This window comes from Panicum virgatum, chromosome 3K, assembly GCF_016808335.1.
Source record: "Panicum virgatum strain AP13 chromosome 3K, P.virgatum_v5, whole genome shotgun sequence".
In the NCBI taxonomy this organism is placed as follows: domain Eukaryota; kingdom Viridiplantae; phylum Streptophyta; class Magnoliopsida; order Poales; family Poaceae; genus Panicum; species Panicum virgatum.
The window spans coordinates 53,709,200-53,730,853 of NC_053138.1; the positions used below are offsets into that span (position 1 = coordinate 53,709,200).

Here is a 21,654-nt window from a genome sequence, read left to right on the forward strand (position 1 = left end):
GCTTGTTGGGCCGTGTCGTCCCACATGAACTTATCTGTTTTCGCCAAGCTTGCTGATGAAATGGCTGAGGGCCGCCATCATGCCTGTGAGCTTCATCACGTCTTTCTTCCCTAAGGGCCGCTTCATATTGAGGATAGCGTCAACATTGATCAGGTTGGCCTCGATGCCATGGTGGCTGAATGAAGCCTAGGAGCTTCTCGGAAGGGACGCCAAAAACACATTTGGCGGGGTTGAGTTTTCAGCGATAAGCCCGGAGGTTGGCAAACGTTTCAACTAGGTCGGCGATGAAGTTCTCCACCACCTTGGTCTTGACGACCACGTCGTCGATGTAGGCCTCCACATTCTTGTGGAGCTGCGACTCCAGACACTTCTGGATTGTCTTCTGATAGGTGGCACCGGCGTTCTTGAGACCCAACGTCATGGTGTTGTAGCTGTAGATGCCATGAGGCGTGATGAACGCTGTTTTATCTTGGTCGGCGGGGTTGAGGGCTATCTGGTGATAACCCGAGTAGCAGTCTAGGAAGCGTAACAGGATGCTGCCAGCCATGGAGTCCACGACTTGGTCGATGCACGGAAGAGGGAAGGGGTCTTTAGGGTAGTGCTTGTTGAGATTGGTGTAATCAATACACATTCTCCATTCACTGGTTTTCTTGGGTACAAGGACCGGATTGGCTAACCAATCCGGATTCTTACATTCGCGGATGAATCAGGCAGCTAAGAGCTTATTTAGTTCTACCCTAATGGCCTCCTTGCGATCTTGGGCGAAACGATGAAGCTTCTGCTTGACAGGTCTTGCCGTCTTGCTTACATCCAAGGAGTGCTCAGCCAGCTCCCTGGGAACACCGGGCATATCTGATGGACTCCATGCAAATATGTCTGCATTATCCCAGAGGAAACTGGTGGGCACGAGTTCCTATTTGGGGTCGAGGTCGGCCCCAACAGGCACCGTCTTGGACACGTCGGACAGGCCGAGGCAGACCTTCTTCACCTTCGGGTTGGCAACGAGTGCGGTGGGCGTGCGGTCCTGTTCCGGCACCTACAGAGTCTTAGGGTCGGTCTTCCTGGCTTCGGCCACCATAGCAGTGGCCTTCGCAGAATAGGCGAGGGTCTTGGCGAGCTCCACCGCTTTGACATCGCACTTGTAGGAGGTCTCAATGTCCCCGAAGACAGAGAGGATCCCGTTGGGCGCCGGCATCTTGAGGATGAGGTAGGTGTGGTGCGGGATGGCCATGAACCTGGTTAACATAGGTCGGCAGAGGATGGCATGGTACAACGTCTTGAAGTCCGCCACCTCAAAGATGAGGTACTATGTGCGGTAGTTCTGCATGGTCCCGAAGGTGACTGGCAGGGACACGTGGCCTATGGGGTAAGACCCCTTGCCGGGCACGATCCCGTAGAAGGGCTCGTCACAGGGCTACATCTTGCTGAAGTCGAAGCCCATCTGCCTAAGTGTGGCGGTGAAGATGATATTCAGGCCGCTGCCGCCGTCAATCAGCGTCTTGGACAGCAGGGCCTCGTCGATGGTGGGCGAGACGACCAGCGGGTATGACCCGGGATCTGGAATGTGCACCCAATGATTTTCCCTGGAGAAGGTTATGGGGAACTCTGACCAGCGCAGGTACTGGATAGGCTGGGTGTTGATGAGATGTACTTCCCGCTGGATGAAGTGCTGCTTGCGGTTGCTCACCGCTGCCTTGACTCCACCGACGATGATGTTCACCTGCCGGTTGGCCTGCTGGAATGCGCCGTTGGGGTTGCCCCCTGGAGGTGGTGGAGGGAGATCTCGCTCGTCGCGGTGATCCCTATTGTCATCGCGACGGCCTCTGTCGTCATTGCGGTGGTGGCGATCATCGCACCGGTCAGGTCGACGATCCGGGTCTGGGCGTCGGTGGCCACCAGCGCCGCCGCCAGGGCTTCCGGATACTCCGGATTTTTTGGTCTCGAATCGCACACAAGCCAGACCGGTCTGACCGGTTTGGTATACCGGTCTGACCGGTGCTAGCAGGGCTGAGAGGGTTCAATTAGGGTTAGTTGGCACAATTGGATAGAAATTAATTTGGTTGTTGATTACTTGTAATTTTTGCAAGTCATGCATGTACTCTCTCATATCATATGCATATGCATACGTGTAGCAGCCGCAGCGGAGGAGGCGATATACGAGGTGGTTGCGGAGCCCCCGGAGCCATTAGAGCAGGCCAAGCAGGAGGAGAGGCGTGAGAACCAGGCCCAGGGCCCAGTGGACCCCGGTGTTGAGCAGCAGACGCAAGGCAAGCTCCGGTGCATGTCCTATTATTTTAACTTATGAACTTATGATTCACTATATATATATATTATATATATATTCAGCTATTATTTGTGCATTACGTTTTAGGAGTTATTTGGAACCCTAGTTGCATGAACCTTAGGATTCCTTGAGTTTATACTAGTATGTATAGGTCGATAGCGATGCCATGTTTAATAGATCTCGGTAGAAGACTGGTGATTTCTTGTCACTCGTGAGATACATGATATTTAGAAGTCGAGTAATTGCCGGTTACTCGCGAGATAAATATACAATTATCGTTATACTTCAGTATTTGAGTTATGGAATGAAATGTGGAAGTGATGGAAACTTGAGACCGGGCGGGGAATAATGATGATATGTAGGTATAGCAGCAGGACAGGGTTCCTGGTTGTCTTAGCCCCGACTGTGTCGATTAAGGACCGGTCGTTGTCGGCAGTGCTGATCGGGGATTGAACTGTACTAACCGCATGCCGGGAGTAGGAGGTAGTCGAAACCGGTAAGCCTAGTACTGCCTTGCTTCGAAAGTACAGGACTCCATCTCACCTCCTGGGGTAGTCGAGTAGTTGCAGAGAAATGGGGATGCATGTATTACTTTTGGTGGTCTCATGTTGAGCTCGGCTGACCATATGATGGTGGAGCGGTCCTGTAGTTCGAGGCGGGGAGGGGAAGGGTTGGTGCATGTGGTCCGACGGGGCTTATACGTGCCGTGTTGGTTAGGTCCATCTTGCAAGGTCAAATCGGATCAATTCGCCGTGTCTCGCGGATATGAGGGCCTTGATATCTTTGTCGCCTCGTAGAAAAATGAGTTAGAATATTAGTGATATATGATGGATAATACTTTGAATCATTATTGAATGCTCCATGGTTGCTCTAGATATGCAAACATTAGTGGTAGTCTTCTTATATAAAATATGCGGCTAAAATATTGAAAATAAGGATCCATCTATAGATGCATTTCTGCAAAATAAACCACTAGCTAGAAAGCTTTGCATGTCTAGATATGTGGGCTAAGTATACCCAATAGTCGGGTAAGCCTTGCTGAGTATTAATATACTTAGGGTTTGTTGCCACAATCATTTCAGGCCATCCGGATGTTGACTTCTGCCCCTGCTGTGTCAAGTTCATCCGCCGAGATGCAGAGGGGTGGGAAGTGGTGGAGCGAGACCCCTAGGCTAGGGAGTTGTCGGGTTGCGCCCTTGAAGGCTGTGTGCAACCCCTCTGTTTTGCGAGGACCGGTCTGACCGGTCAGTGTGACCGGTCTGACCGGTGGTGTGGATCAGGTAGTGGCAACTGGACTGATCGGTTGAAGGAACCGGTCTGACCGGTTGGGTGCAGGCAGGATAGGGTGGAGTAAAGTTTAGGTGTAGAAATTGTTCCTTTGAACATTGGCTACCCTTGTAATGTTTTGTAAAATTATTTCGTTTATGTAACCTTTATGTATATTTGGAACTCGGCTTGTAAAATAAGTGTTTCATATTGTTTTCATTCCTGTATTTTCAAGTATTATGTCGTACTTGTACCATCTGCGCCTGCCTTCGCGTGGGACTTCCGGTGTTGTTTCGATCGGGCCATGGGTTGAGAAAGGATTGCCAAATTAAGCCATTAAGCTAATGCGCCCGATGTGTTCAAATAACGGCCATTACGCTTAATTAGAGTTTTAATTTGATGGTTCCGTCACAGGCAGGCGCAGTGGCAACCAAAGTACCGGCGCTTCTCTCATGTCATGTTGCCGGCTGCATCACTGCTTCGAACAGTTGTGGAGGCTCCCTTCTTCCTTCATCTTTTGTTCACGCTCCTGTTTCTCAGGAAAAAGATGCGAGTAGCGGTTGTGTTTTTTTGAGCTTCCCTTCTTCCATCAACTTTTGTGCCCGCTCCTGTTTTCATGAAAAAGATGCACAACTGTTAGGTAGGATCTCCCAAAAACACATGCTGATTCAATTTCGTGAGAAAAAAAAGCAGCAGAAGACATCAAAATAATGTTGCATTGTTTGATGCTAACATTAGAAACGGTTTTAGTTTATACAAAGCAAACGCAAATAAGATTCGTTGAGGACTATAATTAAGCTAGCTGCATAACAAAAAAAAAGGGTAGCCTTCCTTTATTTTTTTTTTATCTCTTTGGTTCTTGTGTACACTACCGAATGGCCTGATCTAAGCATGTGCAAGTAGGCTAAGTAAGTAGTCGTAGTAGTAGTACCTGTTGAATAATTAGGCAATTGTCCGATTAAATTCCGAAATAAATAGATCATGAATTTGACTAGAACTAGCATGAACAACCCTATCATACTAGTAACAAGATGCAGTAAAAACATGATTAAACACTAAACTAAATAACAGCGTACGTACTGAGCGTTTGCCGTCGGGAAGACGAATGGCGCTGACGGGATGACGGCGGTTGTGTGAACGGAGCGCAGCAGACGGTGTTGCAGACGTCGATACGCCGCAGCACCGGACTTGGACGGAGGACGAGCCGTGGCGAAGATCGCTGAGCAGTCACGCCGGGCGCTTCCCAAAAACCTTATTCGCCCTCTCCCGGTGCAGGATCCCAAAGACGAAAGGTTCCGGAGACCTGCTCTCCCGTTCGCCGGTGCACGCCGACGCTCGGGATGGAGAAGACTATGGTGACGGCGCAGCAGCGAGAGGAGGCAAAATCCTAACTCAGATTAGATGTGTTTTGGTGGCAGCCGATAGGATGTATATATGTAGGAGAGCCCACGACCTAGCGTCGTAATCGGATCCGTAATCAGATTAGAAAACTGACTAGACCTTCCATATCTCGCAAACCTAACGGCCAAGCAACCAAAAAATAAAACAGCAAAAGGAAGCCGCGCCCCCGCAAGGCGAGGAGCCGGATTTCGGCGGACCATTCATGCGGACGTCGCGTGCCCGCGTATTTCGCCCCGGCCCGGCCCCGGCGAGGCGAGATATCTACAATACATCCCTAATTCCTACCGGATATATCTACAAGGTATATCAATTGAACTACATCATGGTAAAATCTAACAACAACTAGCTAGCAAATTAGATCGCAGTAAATAAAAGTTAGGGTTAGAGATTTGGGGAAAACATGCATGGAACGAGTAGATGACAGAGCTGCTCTCCACTTCACCAGCACTTCACCAGCAGGCAGCAGGGTTGAAGCAGGCCAACATGGACGGGGTGGCCGGGCTAGGAGCAGGGCCAGGATTTGCCGCTCACAGGTCTGGTCGTCTGCACGTCTGGGGCCAGGACGTGCTAGGGCAAGGCCGCAATGGCACCGCCGCTCAGCTATCGGGGAGTGCTTGGGGGCAGGGGAGCTGACGAGCCGTGGAGCAGGTGTGCCGTGCGGGACTCCCAACTTCCAGAACGAAGGGACAAGGGGTACAGGTCTAGTTGGAGTAGGCGGCAGCTACTCCTCTGTCCTAGAATAAGTGCACTTCTAAAGTTTGAGGGAAGAGATCAATGTTAGTGTTAAATTGCACCTCGAGTGAAGAGAAAGTAAAAAAAATAACTAGAGTTAATTTATCCTATTTATAGATGTACACTTATTTTGAAATAAATTTGAAGCTTTAAAAGTGCATTTATTATGAGATGAAGGTAGTACATTTGCACCAGCCTAGGGTATGCCGCACCGTACCCGTGCCACCCGCTAGCTACGCCCATTGTCCTCCTCGTTGGTCACGTTGCTACCTACTACACACAGGTCCCAATATAATGCGTAGGCGTGGTGGTTCTAACATAAGCAGGTAAATGCTTCGGCAAACTAAAAGTAGCTGAGACGATTAGGGTCCTTTGGCGCGGAACATGTCCATTCCATGTGGGTATTTACATTTTTTTAGCTACTTATATGTTTTTATAGTCGTTGATAATAGAGTAAAGTCTATTTTTGGCCATCCAACTCTTGCCTCGGTTTAGTTTTAGCCATTGAACTCCAAAACCGGGTATCTTCGACCATCTAACTATCAAAACCGTTCACATTTGGCCATCCGACGGTTTTACAGGGCAGTTTCGCTGACGTGGACGCCACGTGGCAGCGGGGCCCACTTGTCAGCCTATTTTCTTCTCTTCTCTCTCATCTCTCTGTCTCTCTCTCTCTTCGAGCCCCCTGCTCGCGCGCGGCCCCCGCATCCTCAGTGGCGGGCGCCGCCCCGCGCTGGGCTACGCCGCGATGGGCGCGCGCCTGCTCAGCCTGCCGCCGACCATCGTCGGGCCACGCTGCTCTTGCTCGGGAACAGCGCGCCCGCTGCGCTCGCGTCCTTCGCTGCCGGGGGCGGCGGAGGGGCCGCCGCCGTCGGGCTCAACGGCGTGCTCGGCGAGGCGATGTTTGTGTCCGCCGCCGTGCTCGGCGTTGTCACCCTCCGCGTCGCCGGCCACGGAGTCGCCGTCGACCGCGCCAGCTTCTTCCATGACGCGGGCTTCCTCCTCCAGGCTCTCGCCGCCGTGGCCGCCGTGGCCTCCCCTGCCTCGCGCCGTCCGCGCCCGATCCGGTGGCGCTGCGCGGGGCTCCGCCTCCGCACCGCGCGCTTCCGTCACCGCACCGCGCCCACGTCGATCTACGGCTGAAGAACGCCCCTGTCTCGCCGCCCCCGGTTCCTCCCGCCGGTCAAAGAGCCAGGATGACTGGCGAGGAAGCAGTGCGGGGTCGTGGTGGAGCTGTCCACCGAAGGAATCGACAGACAGCGGCGTGGTGGTGGCGAATTTGGCCGGAAGCTCCTGTGCCTTCTCCCCCACTGCTCGCCGCCGAGCTTGAGCGCGCGCGCGGCTGCCCCCCAACGTGCCCCCCAACGCGCCATCTCAACCGTGCTCGAGCTCCGCGGCATGGCCTCTGCTCCACTGCGCCATGGCCTCTGCTCCACGCGCGCCCCGCCGCCGTCGTCCCGCGCGCGCCGCCGCCCACACGTGCGCAGCTCCGCACCCGCCGCGCGCAGCGAGCAAGGAGGCGTGGCGAGGGACGGAGGGGCCGGAGAAGCCGGCGGAGGCGCGGAGAGGGAGGGAGCAGGGGCGCACCCGCGCCACCGTTGGGGCACCACGGTTGAGCCGCCTCCCCGAGCCGCAGCGCAAGCTCACCCTGCTCCTCCGCGCCGCCTCCGCGCTCCCACTCCGGCGGAGGCACTGAGCATCGGCGGCGGCCGCCGTGGCCGAACCAGGCCTCGCCTTCCCCTTTGCCGGTGACAGCCCGGGAGGAGGAAGGCCGGCGTGGGAGGAGGAAGACCGGTGCAGGAGGAGGAAAGCCGCCCAGGAGGAAGAAGTCCGGTGCGGGAAGGGCCGCCAGGGAGGGAGGCCAGAGGAAGCCCGCCGCCGGCTTGGGGAGAGAGAGAAGGGAGGAGAGAGACAGAGGGGGAGGGCGGCCGGCGCAGGGTGAGAGGAGAGGGAGAGGAGAGAAGAGAGAGAGATGGAGGGGAGGGCTGACAGGTGGCGTCCACGTCACCAAAACCACCGTCAAAACCACCCCGATGGCCAAATATGACCGGTTTTGAGAGTTGAATGGCTGCGGATGTCTGGTTTTGAAGTTGCATTGTCAAAACCGGACACAGTGGATTGTTGGATGGCCAAAAATGGACTTTACTCTTGATAATATAATGTACCACCCGCATCGGGGCGTTGTAATGATTTTCATCATCATCAAGATCTGCCATTGATAGGCTACGTGTATGTAAACATCTATGTTCATACTATATTTTAAAAAGAAAGAAAGGTATATGCTTCTAGAAACTTTCCTTTTATGTCCAAATACCACTTCTTGAATTCTTCTTTGTTTTCTCATGGCTGATCCAAACACTTTAACAGAAATTTCATGCATTCTAATTAAACTCGCGTATGCATGCATCACAATGCAAAAAAGAACGCTGGAATCCTTTTCCTTCATCTAAAAGTTGGGTCTCGTGGGAGTGCAAGGGCAACCAATTTGTATCCTTTTCGCTTGCATGCGTGCATGCAGCCTCATGGCCAACCACGGCGTGCACTCCACTATCAGGCATGCATGCAGTGGCCCCTAGGCAAGGGACAACCAAGAGACCAATCAGGAGAGTGCGGCACCCATGCTCACATAATTCACTGCGCACAAGAATAATAGCGTTTGGTATCTCAGTGGGTGGTTTCATTTTGCTGTTTTCAAGAGTGCCACATCACCAAAACACAAATGAAACCATCAATGAAACTTACCCTCACAATGTATTATTTTATGTTTGCTCCTCAAGAGGTGCTCCACCTTTTTTGTGGAGCTCCTCAAGAGGTGCTCCACCAATTTTGAGAACCGGTGGAGTTGGATAAAATTACCTACCACTACCACTCGTTACAAAAAAACGATTCGCATCTATTCTGCGCTGACCCCCGCGACCCGACCCTCCCCGCTTCCTTTTCCTCTCGGCGCCCCTCACCCCCGTGAGAACCCTAGCGCCGCCGCCAAAGGAACCGGCGCCTCCGCCTGGTTGGACATGCGCCGCCGCCGGATAAATGGCGGGGAGAGGAGATACGCCGCCAAGGTCCGCCGCCGAGGAGCCCGACTTCGTCGCCGATGCCCATGCCGCGCAGCTCCAGTTCATGGCGTCCCGTGCTGCTTCCGACCATGGCGGCCATGGAGGAACCGGCCGTGCATCCATCCTCGGTTTGGGCGGCGGCGGCAGGGGATCTTCGAGAGGGAGCGCAAGTCAAGGCAGGGGGCGCGGGCGAGCCCAGGGAGGCGGCGCTGGCGTCGAAGGGGACGGGCCGCCACTGGGCAGGGGACGCGGTGTCCCTGCAGGCGTCCTCTCACGTTTGAATTAAATTTGTGCTATCCCGACCATGTACAATACATGGTGCATATGCGATCCTCTTTTGCATTGGACCATCGATCACGCACTTTTCCCCGCAGCAGCAACAAAACACTGTCCATGAGACATGGCCTGTCTGGCCCAAGCGCTGCAGCAAGTGTAGTGGAGGAGACCCAAGCGCTGCAGCATGTGGAGAAGAGGTCCAAGTGCTCGTACGTCGCCGGCTGAAACGCGCGCACCGAGACAAAAACGCCTGCTTCCAGCCAGAACGAGCGGAAGAGCTGATCCCCTGCGCGGCTGCAAGTCTGTGACTCTCCCTCTTCCCTCGCCGATAGACTTCATCTCTCGCCAAATCGACCAGCCTCTCGTCAAATCGAATTCTCCTGCGCCCAAAATCGAGATCTTTTTGCGCCAAATCGTGGAACAAATCCCCAAATCCACTCCTTATCAACCAAAATCCGTCACCAGATTGCCACATCCCAAATCCTAGTGCACAGGGACCTCAAAGCCCGAGAACTGGAGGACCCATCGCAGATTTTGGACTATCCGCATTCTTCAAGATCGATAAATAAGCCACCACCAATCTGATCATTTGGTGTTTCCTTACGGACTTTTTTTCGGGGAAATCTATTCATCGCATATGCGATTTCCCGGCGAGCCATCGCAGAAGAGGGCGCCGCGGCTCCTGTTCATCTTTTCCGTTGAGGTAAGCGGCGGCCGGAGCTTGGGGAGGGGGTGGGGGTGGTCGGGGAGGGGTGGTAAGTGGGGGGAGCGGCCGCCGGCGAGGTCGCCGGCGGCCGGGGTGGTGGAGGGAGGCGGCGGAGCTTTAGGGTTCCGGGTTACCTGGGTTCGGGGAGCTCCATGGCCGCCGGCGATAGAAGAGGAGGGGCCCCGGGTGGCGGAGGACGGTGGAGGGCGAGGCGGCGCGGTAGCGCCGCCGGCCGGGCGGGGTAGGACCCCCGGTGAGCGGCGGCCGGCGGCGGGGGCGAGAAGAAGCCGGCGGCGCGGTGGCGACGAGCTTGGTTAGGGTTGGCGGCGGTGGAGGGCGGCGGCGGAGGCGCCGGGGGCGGCACCGGAGCTTGGGGAGGCGGCGGATGGCGGGGGCGCGGCGGGAGAAATCTTCTGCGATGCGTTTGTTCCCCCTCGCATATGCGGGGGATAGACTCCCCCTTTTTTCCGGAAGATGTTTCCGCAGGCTTGAATACTTTTCCATCGGATGCCGTATGGTTATCATATTGTGGTTTTGCTAAATGGCCACGGAGACGTTGCTCACGGTTGATCATGTGCATATGCAAGTATTGAGTAATTGCATTTTTATTATAATTTTTCTCTTAGCCAACCTAATAGCTAACCCATTATATAAGCTGGCTATATTGATAGCTATGTGTGACATGGCACTTCTATTTAGCCAGCAAGAGGCTAAATTATTAGCTTTGCTCTAAAAGAAAGGCTAATAATACATTCGGCTATTGTCTGTAAGGATCGTTATGTTAGGTAATGAATCTAACAAAACTTAGTACTTACTTAACCAGGATCACTAATCCAAAGAAGATCATCTCTAGTACATTAACTAATGCGGAATAGATTAGATTTGGTCTTATACCAGCAGTAGTGGTGTCCATGGCGGTGCTGGAGGTTGGTGTAGACGTGACGACGTCGACGGTGTTGACGGCGTCGGGGATGAAGCGCAGACGCTCCTTGAGGGATTTCTCGGGGTAGCGGCGTCCTTCAGGGCGCCAGCGGCACTGCCCCGGATGTGGTGCTCGTGCTTCCAAGCCTTCCAGCGTGCTTAGCGATCGGTTAGGGTGGATTGCGTGAGAATCACGAGAGTTTTAGGATGAATCAAACCCCATGGGGTTGACCCTCTATTTATAGTCACGTTGTAAGCCCGGGGCCGAGCCCAATGGGCTTAGGGTCTTGCCTCCCGATCACGGCAAAACTGGACTCGGGATTTGTTTCCCGAGTCCGAGATTTGGAGAATAGATATCCCCTCTGATTGCGTTGGTTAAGGGTTGACAGAGGTCAAACTAACAAATCCAACTTTCTCCCCCTTGACCGAAGATCAACAACTTAAACTTAAACTAATGACTATTCGGTCACTGACTTAATTTAAACTAAACTAACGTTCCTCCTCAGTAAGTCAGTAAGTACCAGACCAATGCGTCATCAGCAGCACAACGGCATACCCATAGTCTCACCGAGAAACCTTGTCAGAACTCTTATTCTTAATTGGGGAAATTTAATGGCCCTGAACCAGGACTTGATCCAGGCTACCCACCAGACCCATGCCTAGGACATGTTTCTGAAAGAGGATTGGTGGTAGACCTTTTGTGAGCGGATCCGCAATATTTTCTTTAGTACTTATATGCTGAATCTTAAGTGTATTGTCCCGGTTTCTATCTTTCACGACACGATACCTAAGATCTATGTGCTTAGAAGCACCACTTAGTTTATCGTTTGTGCAAAAGAAAACTGCAGACTGATTGTCGCAGTACATTGTGATAGGTCTCGAGATGCCATCAACAAGTCTCAATGCCGGTATAAAGTTCTTAAGCCACACTGCCTGTCCCGTGGCATCATAACATGATACAAATTCAGCTTGCATTGTAGATGCAGCCGTTACACCTTGCTTACCACTTCTCCATGATATCGCTCCCCTTGCTAGTGTATAAATATAACCGGAAGTAGACTTCCTGTCATCTTCATCACCAGCAAAGTCAGCGTCAGTGTAGCATTCAACCTCAAGGTTATCAGTTCTCTTATATGTTAACATGTAATGTTTTGTGTCTTGGCAATATCCTAATGCCTTCTTAACACCTACCCAGTGAGCCCATCCTGGATTAGACTGATATCTGCTTAGTACTCCGGCTGTAAAAGCCAAGTCTAGACGCGTACAGACTTGCGCATACATCAAGCTTCCAACAGCTGATGCATATGGAATATTACTCATCTTACTTCTTTCAAAATCATTCTTAGGGCACTGACTTCCATTTAGCTTATCGCCCTTCTGCAATGGAACAGGTGACGTGTTGCACTTATCAAGATTATATCTTTTAAGCATTTTCTCAATATAAGCTTTCTGAGATAACCCTAGTATGCCTTGGGCTCCGTCTCGGTGTATCTCAATGCCAAGTACATACGAGGCTTCATCAAGATCCTTCATATCAAAATGAGATGAGAGGAAATTCTTAGTCTCATGCAACATGTTCTTATCGTTGCAAGCTAACAGTATGTCATCCACATACAGTACTAGAATTATTAGTTTTCCACCCTTGGCTTTAATGTAGATGCATCTATCTGCATCATTTTCCACAAATCCGAATTTCTTAATAACTTTATCGAATTTGAGGTTCCACTGTCTGGACGCTTGCTTAAGTCCATAAATAGATTTCTTTAATCTGCATCCCATGTGTTCTTTACCTTTAATGGCAAAACCTTCCGGTTGCGCCATATAAATTGTCTCATCTAAGTCTCCATTTAGGAACGCAGTCTTAACATCCATCTGATGTAACTCCATATCAAAATGGGCTACGAGTGCCATGACAACTCTGAATGAATCTTTGGTAGACACAGGAGAGAAGGTTTCGTTATAATCAATCCCTTCCTTCTGTGTAAACCCTTTAGCTACGAGTCTTGCATTGAATCTTTCGATCTTCCCTTTGGAATCACATTTGGTTTTGTAGACCCACTTACAGCCTACTGTTTTGATTCCATCAGGAATTTCTATTAAATCCCAGACCTGATTAGAACTCATAGACTTTAGTTCCTCTTCCATGGCTTCAATCCACTTAGTGGAATTCTCACTTTCAACTGCCTCTCTGAATGTGGCAGGGTCATTAATCTTCCCAACATCATACAGATCCTCACTTAAATATGTCTCATAACAGTCAAGAAGAGCTGGTTTCCTTGGCCGAGTTGACCTTCTTAATGGTTGTTGTTCAACTGGCTGAGGAACGGGTTGAGGCTGCACTACTGGCGCGACTGGCGCCTGTGCCTCTGGAGGTGGCGCCTGCTCCCCCGTTCCTGTCACTGTGCTACTCATTTGAGGAATAATTGGTGGTACAAACTGATATACCATCGTAGGCTCTGGAACTATTGGATCGGGAAGCTCAACCCGTAGTTCTTCGAGACTGATATCCCTCTTTGGAAATTCTTCATTAATTCCCAAATCTTCTAAGAATTCAGCCTGTCTGGTCTCAACGAACTTAGTGGAGCGACCAGGACAGTAGAATCGATACCCTTTAGACTTATCAGGATAACCAATAAAGTGACCGCTCACAATCTTAGAATCTAATTTCTTATGATGTGGATCAAATAGCTTAGCCTCAGCAGGACAGCCCCATACTTTTAAATAATTCAGAGATGGTTTCCTCCCAATCCATAATTCAAATGGCATCTTGGGAACTGACTTAGATGGAACCCGGTTAAGTATATGAGCTGCTGTTTTTAATGCTTCCATCCACAGCTCCACAGGCAAACTAGAATAACTGAGCATGCTCCGTACCATATCCATTAGCGTACGGTTGCGACGTTCAGCAACTCCATTTTGCTGTGGTTCTCCCGGCATGGAGTATTGTGCTCTTATGCCATTTTCTTCTAAGTACTTGGCAAATGGTCCCTTAATCTGACCATATTGTCCAAGTTTACCATAATATTCTCCACCCCTATCTGATCTTACAATTTTAATGGAAGTGTTGTGCTGTTTCTCAACTTCTTGTTTATAAACTTTAAAAATTTCTAGCACATCTGAATGCTTACGAATGGGGTAGATATGTCCATAGCGAGAATAATCATCAGTAAATGTTATAAAAGAATCATAGCCATCTACTGATGTCACTGAGAGCGGACCACAGATATCTGTGTGAATTAATTCTAACACGCCCGAACTTCTAATAGCGACTTTCTTAATAGTCTTAGCGTATTTTCCCTTAATGCAGTCAATGCAGCGGTCTGAATCGGAGAAGTCTAACTTATCAAGTATTTCATCTTTAATGAGACGTTCCATTCTCCCCCTCGAAATGTGGCCTAAACGACAATGCCACAATTTCGAAGATGTCTCATTAAATCGCTTACGCTTATTCGAAATATTACTGACATTCATTACAAAATCATCATGAAGAGAGAGCATATATAGTTTGCCTTGCCTGACAGCAAGACCCACATTTATTGAATTAAACTTTATCACACACTGATTGTTTCCAAACTCACAAATATGACCCGAATCATCTAATGCTGAAACAGAAATTAAGTTTCTCTTTAAACTAGGAGAATAAAGGACATCATCTAAATTAAGCTGGAAGCCGCCCGGCAACTCTAAGTGGAAGCTTCCAACGCCTTCAACTTCAACTGGAGTCCCATCAGCCACTCTTAGGCTTCGCTCCCCCTTTCTTATAGTTCGGATCGTACGGAATACATGTAATAAATTAGAGATGTGCACAGTGGCACCTGAGTCAATCCACCAAATATTAGGGGGAAAATCCGCTAAGAATAACTCTTCAATGAACGAAACAACATCACACTTACCTTGTTCTTTCAGTAATTCCTTGAAACCAGGACAGGCTTTCTGAAGATGCTTGGGCGAGTCACAGAAAGAGCACAACATCTTGCCGCCCTTGGTCTGATGGCGCTTGAACTTGTTGTAGTTGTTCTTGGGCCCAAAATTCTTGTTCCCAGTCTTCTTATACTTCCTTTGGCCTTGCTTGCTGCTACCTGACTCATGTTGATTCTTAGGAGTGCCTGAAATGCTGAGGTTGCCAACCATGTTCACAACATCCTTCATCTTTTCAGTCTTAAGCCTTTCTTCTTCAACACAGTAACTGATCAACTCACTGATAGACCAAACAGTCTTGTTGGTGTTGTAATTAATCTTAAAGGCAGCATACTGTTGAGGCAGTGATGTCATAATGAAATGCACAAGAAAACCCTCAGAGATCTCTATATGCATTTCCTTAAGCCTGTTAGCCATGTCGCACATATTGAGGATGTGCTCCCTTATGCCAAATTGACCATTATACTGAGAACCCACCAACTTCATGATGATTGTACTAGCATAAGTCTTAGATGAGCTCTTAAAATTCTCCTCAATCTTGGCCAGATACTCCTTAGCATTCAGATCAACGCCCTGAGCATTCTTAGTGGGGATGGCACCCTTGCTGCCAGCACTGATGGTCTGCATCATAACCATGAGAGCCATGCGATCAGATCTGTCCCACTTCTCATTTGGAGCTGTACTAGCCCCAGCAGCAGGCGCAGCAGGCTTATCCTCCCTCAGAGCAACATCAAGATCATTCCAAGCCAAGCATGTGATGACCTTGCCCTTCCACTCATGAAAGTTTGCACCGTTGAGCGGCTCAATGTTGTTCAGATAGGAGGCCACAACATTGACATTAGTAGCTGAAAATAAGATCAATTAAACTTAACTTAGTAAGCATATACAATGAAATGCAAATAAAAGCATGATAATAACCCTACGTTGGTCTGATTAAAAGCATGCAATTAAATTTCAAAATGCATCACCGTTGGGGAAAGCAATCGAAATTCATCTTAATACTCATGATTAAAACAACGTTGGTCAGAAATAATCACAAGTTTACTCTAAATAAACTTCTCGGTGGTTCCATTTATTTAGAGGCATCTCAAAATATAGTGGTGGAATAAGCTTATGAACATGAAATAAACACCAACTACTTAAAATTTACTCATGTGATAGCTTAACTGAAAATGATGCAGGAATTAAAACTGAGCTTAATATTGAAAATGAACTGAAAACTGAAAAAAGGAAAAACTTAAATCGGCCCGAAACTCAAATTGACCCAGCGCGGCCCGCTAGCGCACAGCGCCCTTACCCCTCATGCGCAGCCCAATCGGCGCGGACGCGCGCGGCCCAGCAAGGCGGAAAAGCGTGGCCCAGCTCTGCGCACGGGGCTCGGCTTAGTGGCTCGGGCGGATTCGCGGCTTAGGCGGCGGCTCGGCTTAGCGCGGTGGGAAAACGGCTCAGGGGTGCGCGGCTTAGGCGACCCAGCAGGCTTTTGAGCCCAGCAGCCGACGAGCGGGCCGCCAATTCAGCCCGCTGCGGCGCGCGCTCCCCCCTGGCCCTGAGATCAATCTGAACCGTTGGCTCTAATCCGACAGCTAAAAATGGTTTGGGCGGAGGTTAAATAGCCGAAAAATTCGGGAGAGAGGAAACCCTAATCCATTCTCCCCTTTCCCCTTCTGCGAGCATCTCAGCTCAGGGCGGCCGCCGGCGGTGCGGCAGTCCGCCGCCCGCACAGCTCCGCCGTCCACCGCCCGCGCTGCTTAGGTCCGCCCCTCCCCGGAGCTCTCTGCGGGATCTGAGGGCCGGAGCTCCGCGGGCCCCCTCTGCGGCACCGTGTGCGTCTCGCGCGCGGTCCACCGAGGGGCTCCGCTGGGGCTCCATGGCCGGCGACGTGAGCGAGCTGATGGGCCGGTAGCGGCGCAACCTGATGTGCCGCGCAGGGCGCGCACATATGCGTAAGGGGCCAGCACGGCCACGCCGAGCCGGTCGGCGCGGGGCTACGGCTCCCGGAGGCTCGCCGGCAACCACGCGCAGCAGCAACTGATGCCACGCGCGGCCGCCGACACTGAGGTAAGCCCTCCCTTCTTAATCTGATGTAGGGTTAGGGTTTTGGATGGGGATTTGCGGTTTTGATTTTGGATCTGAGTTTTCCCCTCCTTCTAATCTCACTGAATACTAATCTTATGCATGAATTTGACCCAAGGTACAAAATAGCCCGCTAATAGCCCGCTATTGTCCGCTATTAGCTTTTTAAGAGATCTCCCGCTACACTATACAACATTTGTCCGCTATGTCCGCTATAGGGGTTTTTTATAGGATTTAGTGATAATAAATGTCCGCTACTTCCGCTACAGATGTAGCCAAAAGAAATAAAGAATCAATATAACTAGGATGGACCATAGACAAAGCATCACGGGCACAGTTAGGCAATCAAGAGACGTGTAGAGTCTATTTTAGAATGTTAGACCAATGATGTTTCTAATTTTATATGTATTATGGACGTATGGCTATGAAAAATTTGCTGAAATTGGTTGCATTACTAATGTTATTTGCCACATTATGCATTTTTTTTTGCAAACCGCTAAATGGATAGCTCCGCTATAGCTTTCGCTATAGCACTCTTAGCTTTTTGGAAGGGCTTCCGCTAAACGTCTTAGCCCGCGATTTTATACCTTGATTTGACCCCAAAACAAAACCTAGAGGGATTGTGCCACGGACTAGAAATAAACCCTAATTTCTTGAACTAAAACATGAAGAACATCTAGATAAACTTAACAGATCTTAAAATCTAGGCATGCTAACATCACTGACTAACTAGAAACACATGTGCATGATCTGAAACTAAACTGAGTAGTCTAAAACATGATAGAGATCAAGCACAGATAGATCTACACCAGGATTAGCAGAGGCGACTCAAACCAAATGTTAGGTAATGAATCTAACAAAACTTAGCACTGACTTAACCAGGATCACTAATCCAAAGAAGATCATCTCTAGTACATTAACTAATGCGGAATAGATTAGATTTGGTCTTATACCAGCAGTAGTGGTGTCCATGGCGGTGCTGGAGGTTGGTGTAGACGTGACGACGTCGACGGTGTTGACGGCGTCGGGGATGAAGCGCAGACGCTCCTTGAGGGATTTCTCGGGGTAGCGGCGTCCTTCAGGGCGCCAGCGGCACTGCCCCGGACGTGGTGCTCGTATTTCCGAGCCTTCCAGCGTGCTTAGCGATCGGTTAGGGTGAATTGCGTGAGAATCACGAGAGTTTTAGGATGAATCAAACCCCATGGGATTGACCCTCTATTTATAGTCACGCTGTAGGCCCGTGGCCGAGCCCAATGGGCTTAGGGTCTTGCCTCCCGATCACGGCAAAACTGGACTCGGGATTTGTTTTCCGAGTCCGAGATTTGGGGAATATATATCCCCTCTGATTGCATTGGTTAAGGGTTGACAGAGGTCAAACTAACAAATCCAACACGTTATAGCCTACCTCTCAGCCCAGTAGTATAATAGTTAGCCCTTCGTCATTAATGTAAGGCCCACATGTCTCTTTCACAAGGTTTTTTTTGTTCTTGTGTCGAATCCGGCTGCAAACTTACAGCCCACTTTTTCTCTCTCTCTTCTCTCTTCTCCACCTCAGTATTTAGTCTTCTTGCAGCCTATTATAATACTTGCTCTTAGAGCAAAGCAAGGATAATGGTTTCGGCAATTGCTCGCTGGCTCCTAGCAGGGACGCGCACCTGATTGTGGCGGGCCCCGCTATTGGCTCGCTGCTCAGCCAATAGTCGCAGGAGCAGCGTTTCTTCACCAGCCGGAACGGGCATCTCGCAAGCCATTCGATTCCTTCTCTCTTTTCGTTTCTCGTTTTTTCATGAAAATACGAGCTAGCTAGTCGCCCATCATAATACTGCTGTTATAATAAAAGGTTCCGTTGGGAGTACTGTACTGCGTTTCAAAAAAACAATAGTAGCTTCGTAAAGAGTTTGGGATCCAGTTCCGATCCACGTTCCAATCTTGCACTGTATTGCCATCGGCACAAGTATCAACACAAAATTGAACTGTCCGGTAAGCGGCGTGTGCACAAACTAGCAGAATGTGCATGTCAATTGTCAATCCATCTGATGTAGACATGAAAAATTCTTTGCAACAAGAAAGCTTAAGTGCCTGTCACATCAAAAATCTTAAGTATTAAATAAAATCTATTTATAAACTTTTTTACATCTGGATGCTAATTCGCGAGACAAATCTAATGAGTCTAATTAATTCATAATTTACTACAATGATGCTACAGTAACCATCGACTAATTATATATTAGTATACCTCATTAGATTCGTCTCGCAGTTTAGCCCCAGGGTTCTGCAATTAGCTTTATAATTAGACTTCATTTAATATTTCTAAATATTAAGATTATCTTTAATGTGACAAGGTCTAAAGTTTAGCCCCTAAATCCAAACAACCCGTCAGTGTGCGAATTGAGCTTAGCTGGTTTCTTATGGTAGAACCTGCCCACTAGTATTCGAATCTTTGACTCGATAATAGTGCTCGTATTTTTTTAATTTATTTTAAGATTTAAGCGGCGTTACGTGGCTATCGATAGCGAGAGACCCGTAGTGATTTCGTCAATCTCGAGAATATGCCGGCTTAGTCTCTCGAAGGTGCTCATAGAACGAGTTAGGGTTGCGTGGTTGTATTCATAGACATAGGTGTGCATGCATTTGTGAATGTCAACGTCTGTGTTAAAACAAGAAAAGTTCAGTGCTGCACCATGTCTCGTCGTAGCAATTTACGGACAAAGTTTTTAAGCTGTGTTTCTTGAGCAGTGCGTGCATCTAAATATCTTTATGCTCATTTACAGAGAAAACAAGCATGGAGATCGAATTCAAGATGCGCAATCAATCAGCAGAGCTTCGTTCAGTGCACATCGTCCCTGCAATGCTTGCATCGCGAGAGAAGCACCTGATCTCGATCGATTTCTCGGAGCAGTGAAGAAGCCACGCCACGTATGTACTAGCAGTAATCTCAAGCTCAAGCTGCACACTACCACGTCGCGCCGGTCTTGCTGCCGTAGAGCCTGAAGAGGTTGAAGGCGGAGAGGAACGCGACCAGCACGGCGGCGACCCCGGCCCCGACGGCGCTGGCGAGCCCGGCACCGGCCTGCCTGCAGAAGGCGCCGTACATGGCGCAGATCCCCATCCACTGCAGCTCGGGCTGCCCCCGCTTGGCGATGACCGACGCCTGCAGCGCCGCCGCGAGCGCCGCCAGCACCGCGTACGCCAGCGCCTGGTCGCAGGAGAAGACGCACCAGGCCAGGGCCCGGCTCGGCAGGGGCAGGCCGCCGCCGCCGCCACCCCGGGCCGCCGCGGCGGCCCAGCAGCACCGCGCCGCCTGCAGCAGGCTGTACCCGGCGGCCACGCCGGTGACGACCACCAAGAACCTGTGCTTGCAGACAAATGGGAAGAATTAATCGACCGGTTGAGCCGTTGAAGGTGGATGAATCCAGGATCGACACCATGGCCGAGCTAGGAGCTAGCTTGGACGGCGAGGAGTGACTTACACCATGGCCTTCATGTCCCTGAAGGTGGCCTTCTTCTGGTAGGAGGAGAAGAAGGTCCGGGTCTGGGCGTCGGTGGCCACCAGCGCCGCCGCCAGGGCCGCCAGCCCGCTGAGGAGCGCCCGCAGCGCCAGCTCCGCCACCCTCACCTTCCGCTCCGCCGCGGCGCCCGCCATGGCGTGCTCTTGCAGCAGGGCGAGGCGGCGGCCTAGCTAGCTAGCTAGAAGCAATCAATCAGAGATTAGCGAGAGAGAGACTTTTTTTATATATATCAGCAAGAGAGAGACTTGAGAGTGAGGGAAGTGGAGGTTCACGGGATTGATAAGATGGTGTGGCTCCATCGATGGATGATTCGATGGCCATTCTTATAGCGGAAGAAGAAAAAAAAACGCTAGGATTTGGCGCTAGCTAGTGCGCGCGAGTGTGGGGGGTCCTCCCTCTGTGTGCAGTGCGTCTGGTGATTTATTGCGGCCATCATCATGGGAGCTCCTTCCCAGAAAGCGGATAGCGTTGGGCGTGCGCACGCCAAGGCCTACTCTGGCGAAAACGGTTTCACACATCGTCGTCGTCCATCAACAACTTTGGTCACTATTTTTTTAGTTAAAAAAAATTATAAAATATGTTCAATAAATACGTCTATGAAACTACATTTCAAAATAAATCTATGTACATAAATTTCATAATTTCAAACTCAACACAAAAAAAATTTATTTATAGTCAGAGTTTAAAATATTTAATAATTTAAAACAAACTCAAAACAACTTTTTTTCATATTTAAATACTCGGTTACTTATTTAAATAAGCGGAATGTTAATAATATTTATCCTATTAGCATATTCTATATCATCTCACTTGAGTATTTGGATAAAGTATGAATATTGAATACTCGGTTACAGATACGATGTATTTAGTCTCTGGATCCTTTCAGTTTCAAGCTGCCAGCAGTCTGAAATCCAGACTAGACTTCCACTAAAATATTTTTTATTAAACACGCTGACATAAACCACTCCAGACTGTCCTAGAGCATGTGAGAACCAAACCACATCACCATGGCGGGACGGGAAAATAAAGCATCCGGCCGCGCGCGGCAGCTGCGGTGGTGGCGCCGGCCTGCCGGAGGCAGAAAGCGAAGCGGAGGACAAGCATGGCACAGGTGTTCGTTTGGTGTCAAGCACTCATCAAATGGGCACCTTACCTTTGCTACATGCTAGTAGTATATCAAACACTAAAACTTTAGGATCCAGCAGTAGAAATGTAAGGACAAGCTAGTAGTAAACCTTGGACTCATTTCCAGATTCCAACCAAATGACATGCCTGCCATGTGTGCCTTCTCCTCCATTCGTCCCATTTTCACATTTGCAGGCAGCAGGAGCGACACCAGGCATGCCACTCTGCTGCTGCACCATACCAGCGGTTGCACGAACCGAAAACCACGCCACCGACCCCACCTTTCTGACCTGCGCACTCTGGAGCATGCATGTCTCTGATCAATCATGCAGCCGTCCAATTTCGAGTTCCGTGGCAATTAGGCAACGTTCATACCTGCCGACACGG

At 50.0% G+C, this 21,654-nt stretch overlaps 1 protein-coding gene across 1 annotated transcript; it reads right to left on the minus strand.

Annotated features, from left to right (window-relative positions):
* Positions 1 to 19,322: 19,322 nt before the first annotated feature.
* On the minus strand, positions 19,323 to 20,530 carry LOC120699616 (CASP-like protein 2U1). The gene is made up of 2 exons (XM_039983622.1): positions 20,104 to 20,530; positions 19,323 to 19,983 (listed from the first exon to the last, which is right to left on the minus strand). Exons 1-2 carry the CDS (start codon positions 20,274 to 20,276, stop codon positions 19,587 to 19,589), a joined length of 570 nt encoding a protein of 189 aa, XP_039839556.1. The 5' UTR covers positions 20,277 to 20,530; the 3' UTR covers positions 19,323 to 19,586.
* Positions 20,531 to 21,654: the final 1,124 nt, after the last annotated feature.

Excerpts from the sequence above, each read along its gene's own strand:
- LOC120699616 (XM_039983622.1), bottom strand. The coding sequence starts at position 20,276 with ATGGCGGGCGCCGCGGCGGAGCGGAAGGTGAGGGTGGCGGAGCTGGCG. Across the intron at positions 19,984-20,103 it reads AGGGACATGAAGGCCATGGT|GTTCTTGGTGGTCGTCACCG; the intron begins GTAAGTCACTCC and ends CTGCAAGCACAG.